Source organism: Carcharodon carcharias, chromosome 7 (genome assembly GCF_017639515.1).
Source record: "Carcharodon carcharias isolate sCarCar2 chromosome 7, sCarCar2.pri, whole genome shotgun sequence".
Classification (NCBI taxonomy): domain Eukaryota; kingdom Metazoa; phylum Chordata; class Chondrichthyes; order Lamniformes; family Lamnidae; genus Carcharodon; species Carcharodon carcharias.
The window spans coordinates 142,040,088-142,055,535 of NC_054473.1; the positions used below are offsets into that span (position 1 = coordinate 142,040,088).

Below are 15,448 nucleotides of genomic sequence, written 5' to 3' on the forward strand. Positions count from 1 at the left end.
GCGGAGACTAAACGCAAGTTGATTTTCAAAGTCAACTGGATCATAGCGCAACCAGGATGAACCTGCTCATATATACATATGTATTTAATGCTACCTCATTTTATTTTCCACACTATGCCACACACCATTCTGAGAAAGAGATCCAAATGCAAATGTAATTTGTTAACTGGGTGCAGGAAAAGGTTGTGTACATTCCACTCAGCTGTATTTTTTTCTTACTACATTAGAGAAGTAGTTTCCCTTTGATCAACATCTCTTTCAGTCTCAGATTTCATTGTGCAAGAGTTAACAAGGAGAGAATTGCTTCCCACACAGTACACATTTTGCGATGATTAAAAGCTTAAAAGATCCCGAACAACCCTCTGATCACTTCATTTTACTGTATTACCTGATGCAAGGATCCGACTGGTTAGGCCTCATCACAATTGAATAGAAAGATACAAACACTAAAAATATACTTAACTCAGTGCTACTGTGTCCTTGCTTCTTACTGACAAACGTTTCTCCCTCAAGGTTCAAAATGAGGAAAATAAGAACTTTCAAAGACAAAGCACTATTCCAGTGGAACCAAAATTTCTGGAAATTACTAGAAAATTGCAAAAATGTTTATAGGTGCAAAAATATCAAATGATTCCCAAGTATATAATGCAATGGAAAACATCATCAAGAAATACACTAATGGAGGTCTATTGAAAGGAATTGGGGCTCATGGAGAATCGTACCAACAGATGGGGGCTAACAATAAAAATAACAATTTGTTGGAACGCAGGGTCGCCACCAAGCAACATGTGCCAAATAATTGACAGTTGAGTTAGGAGTTTGCACATTACAATTAGTTAACACTATTCCAATGACGTGTAGGTTGATAAACAGTTTTCAATGATAAATCTATTAAAGTTATAAAGGTATAGGATTCATCAACAAATCAGTACCTATACACATTTTCAAAGTTAAATGAAGAAAAAAAAATCACTATTTACACACAAATTCATTTTAGAACAGCCTTTAAACAGTCCTACTTTTACAGTCAATTACTGAACACTTAAGAAACACTAGAATATTCTACTGTGCAAAACATGTTACAGCAATACTTCCACTTTATTTTATGTAACTTAGGCATTCTTTTAAGTGTAATAAATTAGTCATCAAGGTTGCCTCTTCAAACAGTAAAGGGTTCACACAGTCTATTTGTACAAACTCATAGTCGGGCTCTGGTACATGCACATGTACGCGTCGCATAGCAGCCTTCGTGCAAAGCCTTGGATACTTTTAGGATCCAATCCATGTAGTTCCTCTGGTGACATTTTTAAATATTCTCCAATCTCAGGACACTGAGTCACTTGAGGGATGTTGTAGCCATTCTGCCCACCTACAAAAAGAAAAGCAAAATTAATCAGTTTTAAACCTAGTGCTTTTTGCAAAAATCATACTACATAAATATGCAGATAATGCAGAGTGGAATTAAGCACTTTTTAAAATCAATTTTAGATCTGGAACTTCTAAAAATAACAATTTAAACGAGTTCAACTTGAATTCCGCTCAGCAGCCATGCTGCTTACAAGCCAATAAAAAAAAACACATCTACGTGGTCATATGGAAATTAAATCTGCATTTAGGGAAGAGTTGAAACCAGTTAGGTTATACCCTCAATCAATAATTCCACTTTCATACTATTACCATGATGAAAGCAGCAATGTTATGCAACTCCAAATGTTGGGTTGGGGGAGAATAGAATTTGAGGTTCGTTGCTACAATTTTTCAAATAAACTTATTGCAGCAAGATATTCACGGAATATCAGTTCCTAATACCTACAACTAAGTGAAAAGTTATAAAGTCAAGTGAAAAAACAAGAAAATGCTGTTAATAAGGTGGTGTGTCTTCATTTAAGCACCTTTATCTTGTAATGTACAAGTGTTTTCCAGATCATGCAGGGTTTTTTTTATTCTTTCATGAGATCTGGGGATCACTGGCTAGGCCAGCATTTGTTGCCCATCCCTCATTGGCCTTGAACTGAGTGGCTTGCTAGGCCATTTCAAAGGGCAATTAAGAGTCAACCACATTGCTGTGTATCTGCCAGACCAGGTAAGGATGGCAGATTTCCTTCCTTAAAAGGACAGTAGTGACCAGATGGGTCTTTACAATAATCGATCACATTTCAGAAGCACTTATTGGCTGCGAAGCTTCGAAACACCCTGAAGATTTGAATGGTGCAATCCAAGTGTTCGCTCTCTTTCATGGTGGTAAAGTAAAAAATTAAAACTAAAATGTGATTCTTAAGCCAGAAGTCGGAGCCAATTAATCTCATTATTTTCCAAAGCATTCTGCTTTGCATACATGCATATCCAAGTGCATATAACAAAACGTCCTGCAACATATTAAAGGCATTTGAATTCCATGCAACACTCATCAAAATAAAAGTTCATGCAACTATAATTTGAATCATGCAGAAATTTGCTGCTCCAATTTGCTTCTGCAGGATTTATGTAAAGAGCAGATTCAGGAACATTTCAAGACAACAGCTTCCTAAGTTTCAATTGCTGTGATAAAATGCAAACTTTTCATGCGTTTACAGTATTGTCTTAGAGATAGGTTACTATCATGCTGTTCGCCCTTAGCTTTGTTACTCAATACATATTATAAAAGCACCATGTTCAAAATATTTATAGTGCTAGTAGATAAACTTCAACTACCAGAGACTAATTGATTTTTAGTAGTTAGCACTCCTGTGCATTGCACTTAAAATGTCCATGAAACATATAACAAAGGATGATATAAAAATGGAACATTGAAACTCATTTGTAGATTCTATTTAACTCAGATAAACACAAGTACCTCTGGACACAAATTCTGGTTTACAGCACAATGACAGACAACACACAAACAGCACAAAAAAATGAAGGCACAAAAGAAATAGAGGTCATGAAAATTTCACTGTACCATCCCGATCTGCCATGCTGTCAAAAAACAACCAAGCTGAATCATCTGGGCCATATTTGACAAAAGCCACATAGTGACTAGTCTCTATACAAAGCACAGCAAACAGTTTCATCTTCTGTCTGGGTACGCAACACTGCCTCCAGGCATAGTCAGCCATCTGTTCGGGTAGAGTTACTTTTCGCTGCTTATGCCCTTGTCTCTTAGGATGGAGATGTACCTGGAACAAAGAACTGCATCAATGCAAACTTAAGACACTATTATAATCTTCCGCAAGTGCAGAGTTTGTGCAGCCAAAAGTTCAAATACTCAGCTTTTTCAAAATAGATTTGGGCATCAATGGTAAGGGTGAATTTAATGCTTTCTTTAAAGGGCAGTTGAGTGGTTTGCCAGGCCATTTAAGAGTCAAACACATTGGTGTATGAGACTGAATCACATTTAGACCAAACCAGGTAAGTTGCCTTCCCCAAGGACATTAGTGAATCAGTTGGATTTTTATAACAATTTGACAACTTTATATTCATTGTTAGGCTGGTACTTTCAAGTTTGAAGAGAAGGAAGAGTTGAAAGCAGCCACATTGAATGGTCACAGTTCAGGAAACAGCCATATTTTGTCCATCGCGTCTACTGCCAGCTCTCTGTAAGAACAACTTGGCCAAGTCCTACTCCCCATCTTTCTACGTGGTCGAGCAAAATTTCTTCTCTCCTGATAGTTACCCAATACGCTTTTGAAAGCCATGATTGAATCTGCCACCACCACACGGACAGTGAATTTCAGATCCTAACCACTCACTTGAGTAAAAATGTTTTTCTCTCATTTTATATTGCATCAATAATTGAATTACAAATCCCACACAACTTAATGTAATAACATCTCCAATTGCCTGAACAAATTTCCTTTCAGTCACTTTTAATAAATGTCCTGAGATGGTCTGGATTTATATATATGTTGTGTTTAATAACTGTCTTCGGTTCTTTCAAATCAACAGCAAGAGAACCAAGCACAAAAACCACAAACCGTGGGCAGAAGCACAATGGGCAAGAGCGTTCCCATTGGCAAATTTCCCCAACCCTTACTGTTGATAAAAATCCCTACATGTAAGGAACAGTTTCAGCAACAGGAGTGGGAAACATTAAATGCACATTTTCACTGGAGCTGTGCTGAAAAGTGGCAGTGCAAGACCCACCTAAGTATTGTAAAAGAATTTGAATTGTGTGCCAACTTTAGCCAACCAAACATCACTCTGGAACAAATAAATGTTTACTCAAGACTTGCAGATATAATCCTGATAACATTCACTGAACTAATGGGGCCAATAGATGTTTTCAGATAAATGCAATTATTCTGGATTTGGAAACAGTGCCCTTTTATTTATAATAAACATTTTTTCATCTGTCCTGATACTTAACCCAACAGGTGACATGTTCATTAATTAATGGTATTAATTCAAATTAAATTTAGGTTTAAAATAAATTAAGAGAATATGGTCAAAATGAGTCCATGTTAGATTATAGTAAAGAAGAGGATTGTAACTCTACTGTTACTAATATAAACAATCTGCAAAAAAATCAGCTAGACTCAATCTTGCAGCATAGGTGGTGGCGGTCATATTGCCCATCGTGCCCGTGATGGCTCTTTGAAAGCTGTCAAATTTAGTCCCATGTACCAGCTTGTTTCCTCCATATCCCTGAAAATTAGTCAATTTCAAGTACGTGCCCAATTATCTTTTACAAGTCCCCATGGAATATGATTCCACAACCCTTTCAAGTGGTGCATTTCAGATCTTAAAACTTTGATGATTTTTTTCTAATTTCTCCTCTAGTTCTTTTGCCAATTACTTTAAATCTATGATGTCTGGTTACTGACCCACTTGCCAGAGGGAATAGTTTCTCCCTACTTGCTCCATCAAAACACCACATTACTTGAAATACTTCTATTTTGTCTCCCCTTAATCATCTAGCCTCTCCAATCCCTCCACATAACTCAAGTCCCTCTTTTCAGGCATTACCCTGATAACCCATCCACTGCAATCTCGAAGTCTTAACATCCTACTGGAAGTTTATTGCCCAGAATTGTAAACAATACTCTAGTTTAAAATTAACCAGGTTTAGCATGGTTTCCTTATTTTTGCATTCAATGCTGCTATTTGCAAAGCCACACATTCAATATGCTTTCTTAACCATCTGATCAATTTACCCAATTACCTAGAAATAAAATGAGCTAGAATATGCATTTTAACACATATGGGCGTAATTTTAAAAAAACACAACTTTTAAAGATTTGTGAATATGCACTCCAGACCCATCTGCTATTGCACCTCCTCAAATTAGTACCAGTTAAATTATACTGCTTTTCCATATTTTCTCTCTCAAATGCATCACTTCACACTTATCTGCATTAAATTGCATTTGCCATGTGTCTGTCCACTTTATCAGTCTATGTCCTCCTGAAATATGCTACTATCCTGCCTATTTATTGTGTTACCAAGTTTTGTATCATCTGCAAACTCTAAAATCATACTCCCTATAACCAAGTCCAAGCCATATAAAACAAGAAAAACAATGATCCCAAACCAATCCCGGGGAACTCCACTTTGTTCAATCAATAAAAAATCATCACTACTCTCTTGTCAAATGAAAGAAATTCAAAGATGATACTTTTGGTCCTTAATAGAGCAAGAGTTAAACAAAACATTACTACATCTGGGTACTCTTTTCTCTAAAGTCCACAACAAAAATTAATAAAAATAGAGAAGTAAAGATATCTGGGTGTTCAGATTGCCAATAAATTGAAGCTACAACAATAATGTTAGTTGGTAAAGAGTAAAGAAAATCATATGTTGGAGTATTAAAATGGTCAAATTTGAGTCAAAATAGTGAGATAACTCTGCCATTTTATGGAAGGTAGGTACCATTGAACATAGAATATGGTGTTAAATTCTGGTTGACACAGCACAAAATGGATATTGCATTTATTGAAAGGATGCAGATCAGAACAACCAGAAGGGATGGAGGGTCTGGATTATGAGGGATGATTATAAAAGTTGGGTACACTTCACTATAAAGAGGAAAGGTTGAGAGGTGATGACTGTAAAAGGTCTAATAAATAATACAAACATAACAAGTTATTGCACTTACTCCAGTACAGGAGAACCAAAGGGCACCCACCACCTGCACTTCAAAGGTGAGGGAGGATGCGGGGAAGGTGATATTTCAATCAACAAGTGGTCAATCTATGGAACAGGTTTGCTAGTGAAGCGGTGTTAGCACTATTTTAAACGAAAATTAGATTTCTTTCTGAAAATAACATTTTGTAGTATAGTAGATAGGGAATTTCAGACATGACAAATGGCAAGTGTGAAAGTAAAGCTTGGAAGGATCAGCTGACATCGGAACCAGAGTTTCCAAAGCTTTTCAATATCATTATATCAAGTGTCTACCAGAATGGTAGAATATGAGAATGCCAACAAGATGGATCTTGGTCTATTCTTTTGTCTTGCAATTTCTATGAAGGATATAAAATAAAATTATTAGTTTGAACTTAATCATAGCCAATTCTTCAAGGGAAAGTGATGATTTAATTAACAACAGATGTTTATGCTGGTTAGCATGGAGTCGCAAATTCTGCAATGTGACTTCTGTAATCCACTAAGAAAAATACCTACTTGGGTAGTGCAAGCTTTGCAGAACTGCTTGATTTTTCCAGCAGTTATATCAATGTCCTCATAACATTCTTTGCATTCATAAATTGCAAGACCTCCACAGATACGACAGTCTCTGGGTGCTAAAATAAAAAGACAATTATCAACTAGTTGTACTATACTTTGAACTGTTTTGATATAAATTACAGTTAATTATAAAAGTTTGAATGTTTCAGTGCTCTTCAAAATGATTTGCCCAAAATTTTTATATCCACACATTCAGTTCTAGTGAGCAATAGGGAATTTGATTGAGGAATCATCTGTCTATGACAACATCTTCCAAGTTTTTGAGTCAGTAACTAGCCTATCCCATGATTCTGCACACTATGCTAGCAACTTAGCTATCCAGGGGGGAAAAATAATGTAATAACGCTACCCTCTCCAAGAGTTCAGTCAATAAGTATCTAAGAGGCATATGAATGAATGATGCAGGCCAGTTATCAAGTTCTAGATAATGCTGAGTGTTAACAACTAATTTCAGCTGGACTGATCATGAAAGCATTAGAACATTCTTCAGTGCGCCTGGGCTTGGGGGATGGGGAAGAAAAAATAAAAGTTGCCAAGGGACATTGGGCTTGATAGCAACCAGGGAATGAACCACAATTTCTTTCAGTGCAATGAAAAAAAAGAAACTCTGTCCTCTGCCTTGTGCAAGTAACATCATGTCTCTGGCTCCAATTCCATGAACCTGTCAGGCTAAATCTAGTGGCAAGCATTTTTGGATTCTATTTGAGCAATTTTCTCTGGCCTCATGTCCTGCATGCACCTTCTATTCTTCTTACTCTCAAGGCTATTTGCCCTGTGTCATCTACTTCAGTATTGGAGACAGATCTTTCAGCTACTTTGGTTTTTTCTTCTAAAACTACTTTGTTTCACTACTCTTTGTTAGCTTTCTAAAACCCTTAATCGCAGCTTGGCAAGTGCTTTGAGACATTATTGCATGAGGAATGTGCTAAAAGTGGTGGCTGTTTTTATACAATAGCAAGCCAACAACCCTTAGGATTACAGATGAAGAGAAATTACTTTGGAGACATACCAAGCGCTGTCAGCACCATCTTCTGAAGAGGAAAAACTTCTGCTTCACTTAATTTGTTCCAAAAACTAGAAGGATAGTGGCATTGTAAAGAAAAGTACCATTTCGGTAGAAAATATTTGTCTCAACTCAACAGCATGGATGTGGATGTGCCAATGGCTCTTTCAATAAACTAAAGACAAATACTCTAGGCAGCCAAGTTTGTACGTGCAATGTTAGGTTTGTAGCTAATGTCACTATTTCGGAGACATAACTGCAATGATGGTGGTGTTGGCTGAGGATAAATATTAGTAAGGACATTGGGGCAATATCTTAAAAACATAATAAATCTCAAAACACCACAAAATATGTACTATTGAAAGTACAGAATTCTAAAAAAAAATCAAACCAATACACTAACATGATGGGCTTGCTGCCTTAGTGATCCACTTTGGATGGCAACAGAATATGATGAAAGTAGCTACAAGTAGAAATTGACTATCAAGTTATTTAAATTGAGATTGGGAAAACAGGAATCCCAAGTCAGAAGAATTTGTAACCTACTGAGTAAATGCCAGAAACGATTCTAAGCTTCAGGAATTTTCATCTGCTGAAGAACATCTGTTTTAAAAGGAATCTGCACTGGGCTGTAATTGAGTTTCTCGTAAAGTGGTACTCCCTCAAGTGGCTGCTAGCTAGATTACAGTTCAAACTTTAGTTGTAAAGCAATAAAAAATTCTCACCTTTGCTTGCCTATAACTAGTGTATATGTTAAATTTTTTATCAATAAGATCTGAAACATATCACACAACAAACATCAGATATAAAAACAAAAAACTGCAGATGCTGGAAATCCAAAACAAAAACAGAATTACCTGGAAAAACTCAGCAGGTCTGGCAGCATCGGCGGAGGAGAAAAGAGTTGACGTTTCGAGTCCTCATGACCCTTCGACAGGGTCATGAGGACTCGAAACGTCAACTCTTTTCTTCTCCGCCGATGCTGCCAGACCTGCTGAGTTTTTCCAGGTAATTCTGTTTTTGTTAAGAAACATCAGATTACAGACCATCCACAGGCGGACCCATGTGGAAAAAAACTATATGAAAGGCATGAATTCAGAAGCAGGGAGCTATCATGGATCAGCAAATCTGAATGATGAAATCGATTCAAACATGTTTAAGTTTTCGTTGCTTAGGGAGGGGATAACTTGTGTGAAATGGAAAGTTTGAAAATAATTATGAAAAATTGTCATTACTCTCAAATGAAAACGTAGGTAGCAGATGCATAGACTTGATTTCCCCAGTCCCAGTAATTTAGTGAGGCAAGAAGCAGAAACTACACAAGAAATTGGACAATATTTACCATACTCCGATATTTACCATACCGTGGTGGAGCTGCTGAATCGGAGTTGTTAATTATTGGAGCAATAACCCTAGATATCTCTTAATAAAATGAACAAAAAGAACCATAAACACAAAACCAAAGTTTGTTCAAGATACTAAATTATGTGGAGACATAACATTTAAAAAGAGATTTACAGACTCAGCACCAGGGTAATGAAGTGGCAAATGGCACTCGAGGCTCTTCAATTTAACATAATGAACATGGGTGTATGCTAAAATAGTAACGCAGACTATTCAATGAGGGTAAAACAAATACAACCAGGAAACAAAATAGCAAGAAACAAAGCTTTAGCCCCAAGGTTAGAAGTATAATAGTTCTCTTTTTGAAATGGTGATTCTGAGTAGCCGGAGATCGTGTACTGAAAAGTGGTAAGCATAATAACTTCTTCAGTTAAAAATGCTTTAATGGTTATGCTTATTCATTGCTTATAACTCTTTAAAGGAATTGAGAAGTTGGGTAAATTACATTGATGTGACATAATTAATAGCTTGAGTGGCCTTTGAGGAGAAACACTTGAAGAGGGAACAGGAAAAAAAGGCTAGAGCAGGGCAGAAAGTTGAATAGGCCAAATAGTCTCTTAGGTTTCTAACAGTAACACCAAAAGAAGCAATTAGATCTAAAAGCATTTAGAAGTACACTAAACATGTTACTTACTGTCTTCTAATAAATCTGTGATATCCAATTCCAAAGATGGAAATATCTTATTGAACAACTTGAAATCTTTTCCAAATCGAGGCATCTGAACTATGAGGCATGAAGGTGCCTAAAAAGGAAAAATTGGACAACCATAGGGATTTTGGTTATTCATATTATTTGTTAAACTCAAAAGAACTAAAGGCTCAAATTAACTTTCAAAAGTTTTATGTAGCTTATTTGTGCAAATGAGAACTTATGCACTGTAGTTGTCTTAACAAGATCATAGTATGCAAAGGACTATGTAACCAGGTTCTCGCAACACTATTTCTTCAGTTCAGTTTCCACTAAACTATTTTCTTTGACTCATTCTAAGTAAAATATTTACTTTTATTTCAGTTTGCAAACAATAATTAACTACAGTAATGATACAATGCCTTCTCAAATTCAGAAGGGCAAATATCTGATGCAGTTTTTCCCTGTTAAACATTGTATTTCTAACATAGGATGCCTGATAATCACTCTCACAAGGAAACAGAACTCATTTATTTAAGATAAAAGCAAAATACTGTGGATGCTGGAAATCTGAAAAAAAAACAAAAATACCTGAAAAAACTCAGCAGGTCTGACAGCAATCTGATGAAGAGTCATATGGACTCGAAACGTTAACTGTATTCCTCTCCAAAACGTTAACTGTATTCCTCTCCGCAGATGCTGTCAGACCTGCTGAGTTTTTCCCAGGTATTTTTGTTTTTGTTCCTGTTTATTTAAACTCAATTTACTGTAAATAAAGTCTTTGACCTCCAAGATGAGCAGTTCCTGATTTAAATCTGCTTCTATACTATGCAAGACCCTTGATGGCAGTGCCAATTTCCCATTGTATTTCTGGTTACTAGCTTTCTTGAAAACCATTAGGTATAACTTCAGATTCCGGTTGCTTGCGTGACACCCTTTTGTCAGTGCCTATGTCACTGACATGGGTTTTATATAGTTTAAACTCAGGTCAAGAGTCCTGGCATATCAATGTAAAGTTAGGCTTTTCCATGTTTGATAAAAACACAGATAAGATCCAGTAGATCCAAAACCTGACCAAGTAAGTAATGAAATCCAAACATGATCGAAACTAAACAAAGCCTTCCAGATTACTCAGAGGGTGAACATTTTTATCAATTTCCAACCATCCAAAATTTTGTGTAGCTCTGAGATATTCATTTAAATATTCTGTACCTCAGCAAATTTAAGGTCACTGGTAATAAAGGACCATTCAAGTAACTGCTGGATTGTTGGGACGCCAACATTTTCATTCTTATCCATGAATATTTGGTAAAAGAAACAATCTTGTACTTTTTGTCCAGCTGATCTGTGTTGAAACAAAATTTTTAAAAAATTAATTCTACAGAAATGAATACTTTTTGCCCACCCAATGGTGTAGTCAGTTAGTACGGCACTGAGAAACACAGACGATTGTTGGTCCCATCTTAGTCCCTGCTGTGCTAGCAAATCTCAAGTGCTATAGTAGTGCACAAATGTATTAGTATTCCTGCGTCATGTGGACAGCTGCAGATACTCATATGGTTTTCAAGTGAAGATCTTCCTCTCACTGTGTATAGAATGAGGCACTATTGCAGGACAAGCCAAAAATTCCAAATATTTTCATACAAAATAATTTTAGAGCAAAGTTTTTGGCAAGGTAATGTGGTAATGGAAAGGCAGAATGGACAAGATCTTGGCATGTTTGTAGAGTTTAGTTTAAAAAGGCCAATGAATCATGACATGCACTGATTGGTTCAAGGATGTTGCTCCATCTCAAAACTGAGTTTTTTCAGGGTATGGGAAAGCCTGGCAAAGTCTAATATTTTTGCCCATTCCTAGTTACTCAGAGGCGATAGTGTGGGGTGTTTGTGAATTTCTGCAGTTCTTCTGCGGATGGGGCAACCACTGTGTTAAGTATGGAATTCCAGGATTCTGACCTAACAATAACAAAGGAAGTTTGATTTTATGCCCAAGTCAGGATGATGTGTGACTTGGAGGGGGAACCTGGAGGCAACAGTCTCAGGGACAGGAATAGGACATTTAGCCCCGTGGAACAAGCTCAACATTCAGTAAGACCATGGCTGATCTGGGACCTGACTCCATATACCCACTTTTGCCTCATTGGCTAACAAAAATAATCAATCTCAGTTTTTAAATTTACAATTGATCTAGTGTCAATTGCAGTTTGCAGAAGAGAGTTTCAGGTTTTTCTATTTCACTCCTGGAAGGTCTGCCTCAACTTTTTTTTCTCTATGGCCCCTGGTTCTAGACTCAACTAGCAGAAATAATTGACCCCAAACTACTGTCAGCCTTAATATCTTGAAAACTCTGATCAAATCATTCCTTAGCTTTCTAAATTCCCAGGAATACAATCCTAGTTCCTTTAACCCCTCCCTGTTGCTTAACCCTTGGAGTCCAGGTATCATTTTAATAGATCTACAATGTTCTGATCAAAGGTCATCAATCTGAAGCTTTAACTGTTTCTCTCTCCTTGGATGCTGTCAGGCCGGTTGAGTATTTCCAGCATTTTCTGTTTTTAATTGTAGAAAGCAGCTGATGAATATTCACAACAAAATTCATTGTGCATTGGGAAGTTTATCAAAAAGTAGGGTGATCAATGTCAAGGAGTATGGAGGACTTAGGCACCAAGACTTGCAAGAGCATGGAGCCCATCCTTTTCAAGATTGAAGATGTGGCCAATTCCATCAGCATATTTATGGGCCCAGCCATGATGCAGCGTCTGACAGCCAATGTCAGCTTCCGTTGCATCATAAGGAGTTTCTACCAAAAATCCGATTGCTACAGTGAATGCTCTGACTGGCTTGCTTGCTGCCATGCAAGCTCAGATGGCTGCCATCAAAGTTGTGGATATCAGTGTTCAAAGGGGCTTGCAATGCATTACAGCAGTCCAGCAATTTATTCTCCAACGGAGCAGTAGCTCCACAGGATACAGGATGACAGCATTCATGCCCCACTCCATCAGCAACTTTGTTGCTGCCTGTCAATTAGCCAGCCTAGACTGCTGTCACCCTTGTCTGCAGCCAGGCCGTCTATGCCCAGAGCTGTTAGAGGTCATCCTCAAAGTCTATAGTCTATTACAATGAAATTCGGCAGCATTCCACCCATCATGTTGTAGCCACCAGTTTGGATTGTATTGCATAGGAACACTAGGACTGGTAAAGACATATGGAAGATGGTTAACAATGGAATGCACAGAAGTGATTAGTTTATATTTGTATGCAATTTCATTCATAGATTTGGTTTGGAATGTTAATTTTGTAGTGGCATTTATTTTTTCATTGGGACCAACAGGTTGACATGATGGTCTGCGACACAAGGTTGGTAAAGAGCATGGGACAGTAGTGAATGAGTAATTGGGGGTTGTGGTTACTGGTATCTCATTCAACGTAATTCTTTCTCATGCTCTTGCTCCTCCCTCTTCTAGAAGCTTGCCCTGTTCCCTAGGACCTCTGCTTAGTGTCCCAACCATGCTCTATTCCAAGTGGAAGGCTTCATAATGCACAGGTCTGGCAGCAACTATTTGATGCAGAAACCTTGAAATCAGGAAAAAGCCCTTCAGCACTTGCCGCAACACTCCCTATACTTTTGACATTTGAAACAATTAAGAAAAGTGTCAAACACTTGTTGTATCATACCAACAGCCAGCAGAAATCAACCAGTAAGTAAACCTGATCCCTTTAAATAGTGCTGGTATTTCCTTCTGCTTAATACATATTCAACCATGTGAGGCACAAGACAGGATGTTGCTGGAGCATTAAGCTCAAAACAGAAGCACTGGTATCAAATCAACATGTGACATCATGATGTGCTTGCTTTGCATGCTTCTGGCAGACATTAGTTTGGCACTTACTAACACCTTCAATCCTGCATGATCCTTGGCAACAAAAGTAAGTGTACATGCATCAAATACCATCTTAGTCACCATCTTGCACCATAGCACTCAATGCTAAGCTAAATTTTGCATCCCAAGTGACGGTTTGGCTTAGAGGTAGCATTCTTGCCTCCACATCAGGTGGTCATGGGTCTAAGGCTCACTGCAGGATTTGGACATTTAATCTAGGCTGACTTCAGTGCAATACCAGGCAAAATGCACTCTTTTTGACAAAATGTTAGATGAGTTAGTATCTGCCTACTCAGGCAAAGTAAAGATCACATGGTATTTTAAGAAGAACTGCGAATTCTGGCCAGCAATCTTCACTCAACTATTACTGAAACAGATTAATTAATCACTCATTTTTTTTGCCATGCACAAACTGGCTGCCACAATTGCCTACTTAATAACAGTAACTCTGTTTCATTAGCCACATTTGGACATTTTCGGGAAATGAAAACACTATGCAAGCTTTTTGTTTCTTTTTAAGACTACATCTGTGTGACAAAACTAGACAGGAAACTTTCAATCAAAGCTACTGTCTTGACCTCACGTAAGTAATTAAATTCTTGACTGGGCTTTTCCATTTCTATTCTCATCAATCCAAGGGTTTTTTACTTTAAATGCTAAACATTTTAAATTATGGGTGAGTGCAAACGTTGGCCGCCAATAGGATTTGTGATGCAAGTCTTCAGTTGGTCCCAATAAAAGTTTGCTTACCTGATTTTCAACAAAGGTTCTACCTTTAATATATGATGAAACAAGATGTTGAGAAATTCTTCAGGATCTATAAAATTGGAAATTTTGGTCAGGTAGACAAACACATATAAATACCCAAAACAAGTGCCTTACTGGCATTATAGGACAACATTTTCCACATTTCAAATATTTTGGAATTTTAATGATGTATGAAAGATGTTCCCTATTATTTACTTGAGATATAAGCAAATGGAAATTCAGTAGATACCCAGTGTTTACCTATTTTCATTTAAATCTTGCACTTCAAGATAATAACCACTTAAAGGCCTGAATCTTCTGAGCAGCATCAATACTTGCACATTGTGGCTATGTACAAAGGTTCTCCTAACCTGATGTTGCTCTGCACTTTTTCTGGGATCTTCCGTTTCAGGCTGTCACAGAAATGCGCAGTGTCCCCAGGGAACTCCATCGGAGGAAAATACTAGCTGCCGTATTCAGTCTGGTAAGTTTAGTCCAGTCTTTTGAGTGTGGGTAGGTGGACGGATTGTTGTCAGGTTGGGGGTGGGGCAGGGGGGTGAAAATCAATCGTGGAGTTACACAGGTCTTAGACTAGGTTTTATTCTGTTAAACATTTCCAGGGTAATTGTCAAGATTTGGGACAATATGTTCTTGAAAACTTCTGAAACCACCATCTCGGGCATAAATTAAAATGGATCCCTCTTGATCTGAATGGGACGGTCTGTAGACTTCTAGGGCTTTTGTTTCAACTCTAAATCGAGACTCAGATGGAAATTATTTAAATTTGAAATGTTTTAACCAGCTCCTTCTGACCAAGTTCATAGCACAAAACTGAAAATTTACAATGATGCAAAAGCAAATACTCTGATGGAGACTGAAATACAATGTTGAGGACAAATCATGGAAGTTTTACTATACATCAGGCTATAATGACTGGAAAGTGCTAATTTGCAAGACATTGCTGAAGTACAAAACTAACAATAACTTGGCTGAAAGAGAGAGAAGGAAGTCCAAAAATGTTTGTCAATAAGTAACATATACAAGAAGTCTTTTCAAAAATGTGGACATTAAATGGACATGATCTGACCTGTAAAAGTTTACATAACTTATAAGAAATAGGAGT

General features: G+C 37.3%; 1 protein-coding gene across 1 annotated transcript in view; it reads right to left on the reverse strand.

Annotated features, from left to right (window-relative positions):
- Positions 1-589: 589 nt before the first annotated feature.
- The window catches only part of cylda (cylindromatosis (turban tumor syndrome), a), a 66,773-nt gene continuing 51,914 nt past the window's right edge, over positions 590-15,448 (reverse strand). The window contains exons 12-17 of the mRNA XM_041192550.1: positions 14,329-14,395; positions 10,911-11,043; positions 9,705-9,813; positions 6,601-6,719; positions 2,939-3,155; positions 590-1,369 (exon numbers count right to left, since the gene is read on the reverse strand). Coding sequence (XP_041048484.1) covers positions 1,185-1,369; positions 2,939-3,155; positions 6,601-6,719; positions 9,705-9,813; positions 10,911-11,043; positions 14,329-14,395 — 830 coding nt within the window. The 3' untranslated portion in view covers positions 590-1,184. The remainder of the gene's footprint in view (positions 1,370-2,938; positions 3,156-6,600; positions 6,720-9,704; positions 9,814-10,910; positions 11,044-14,328; positions 14,396-15,448) is intronic.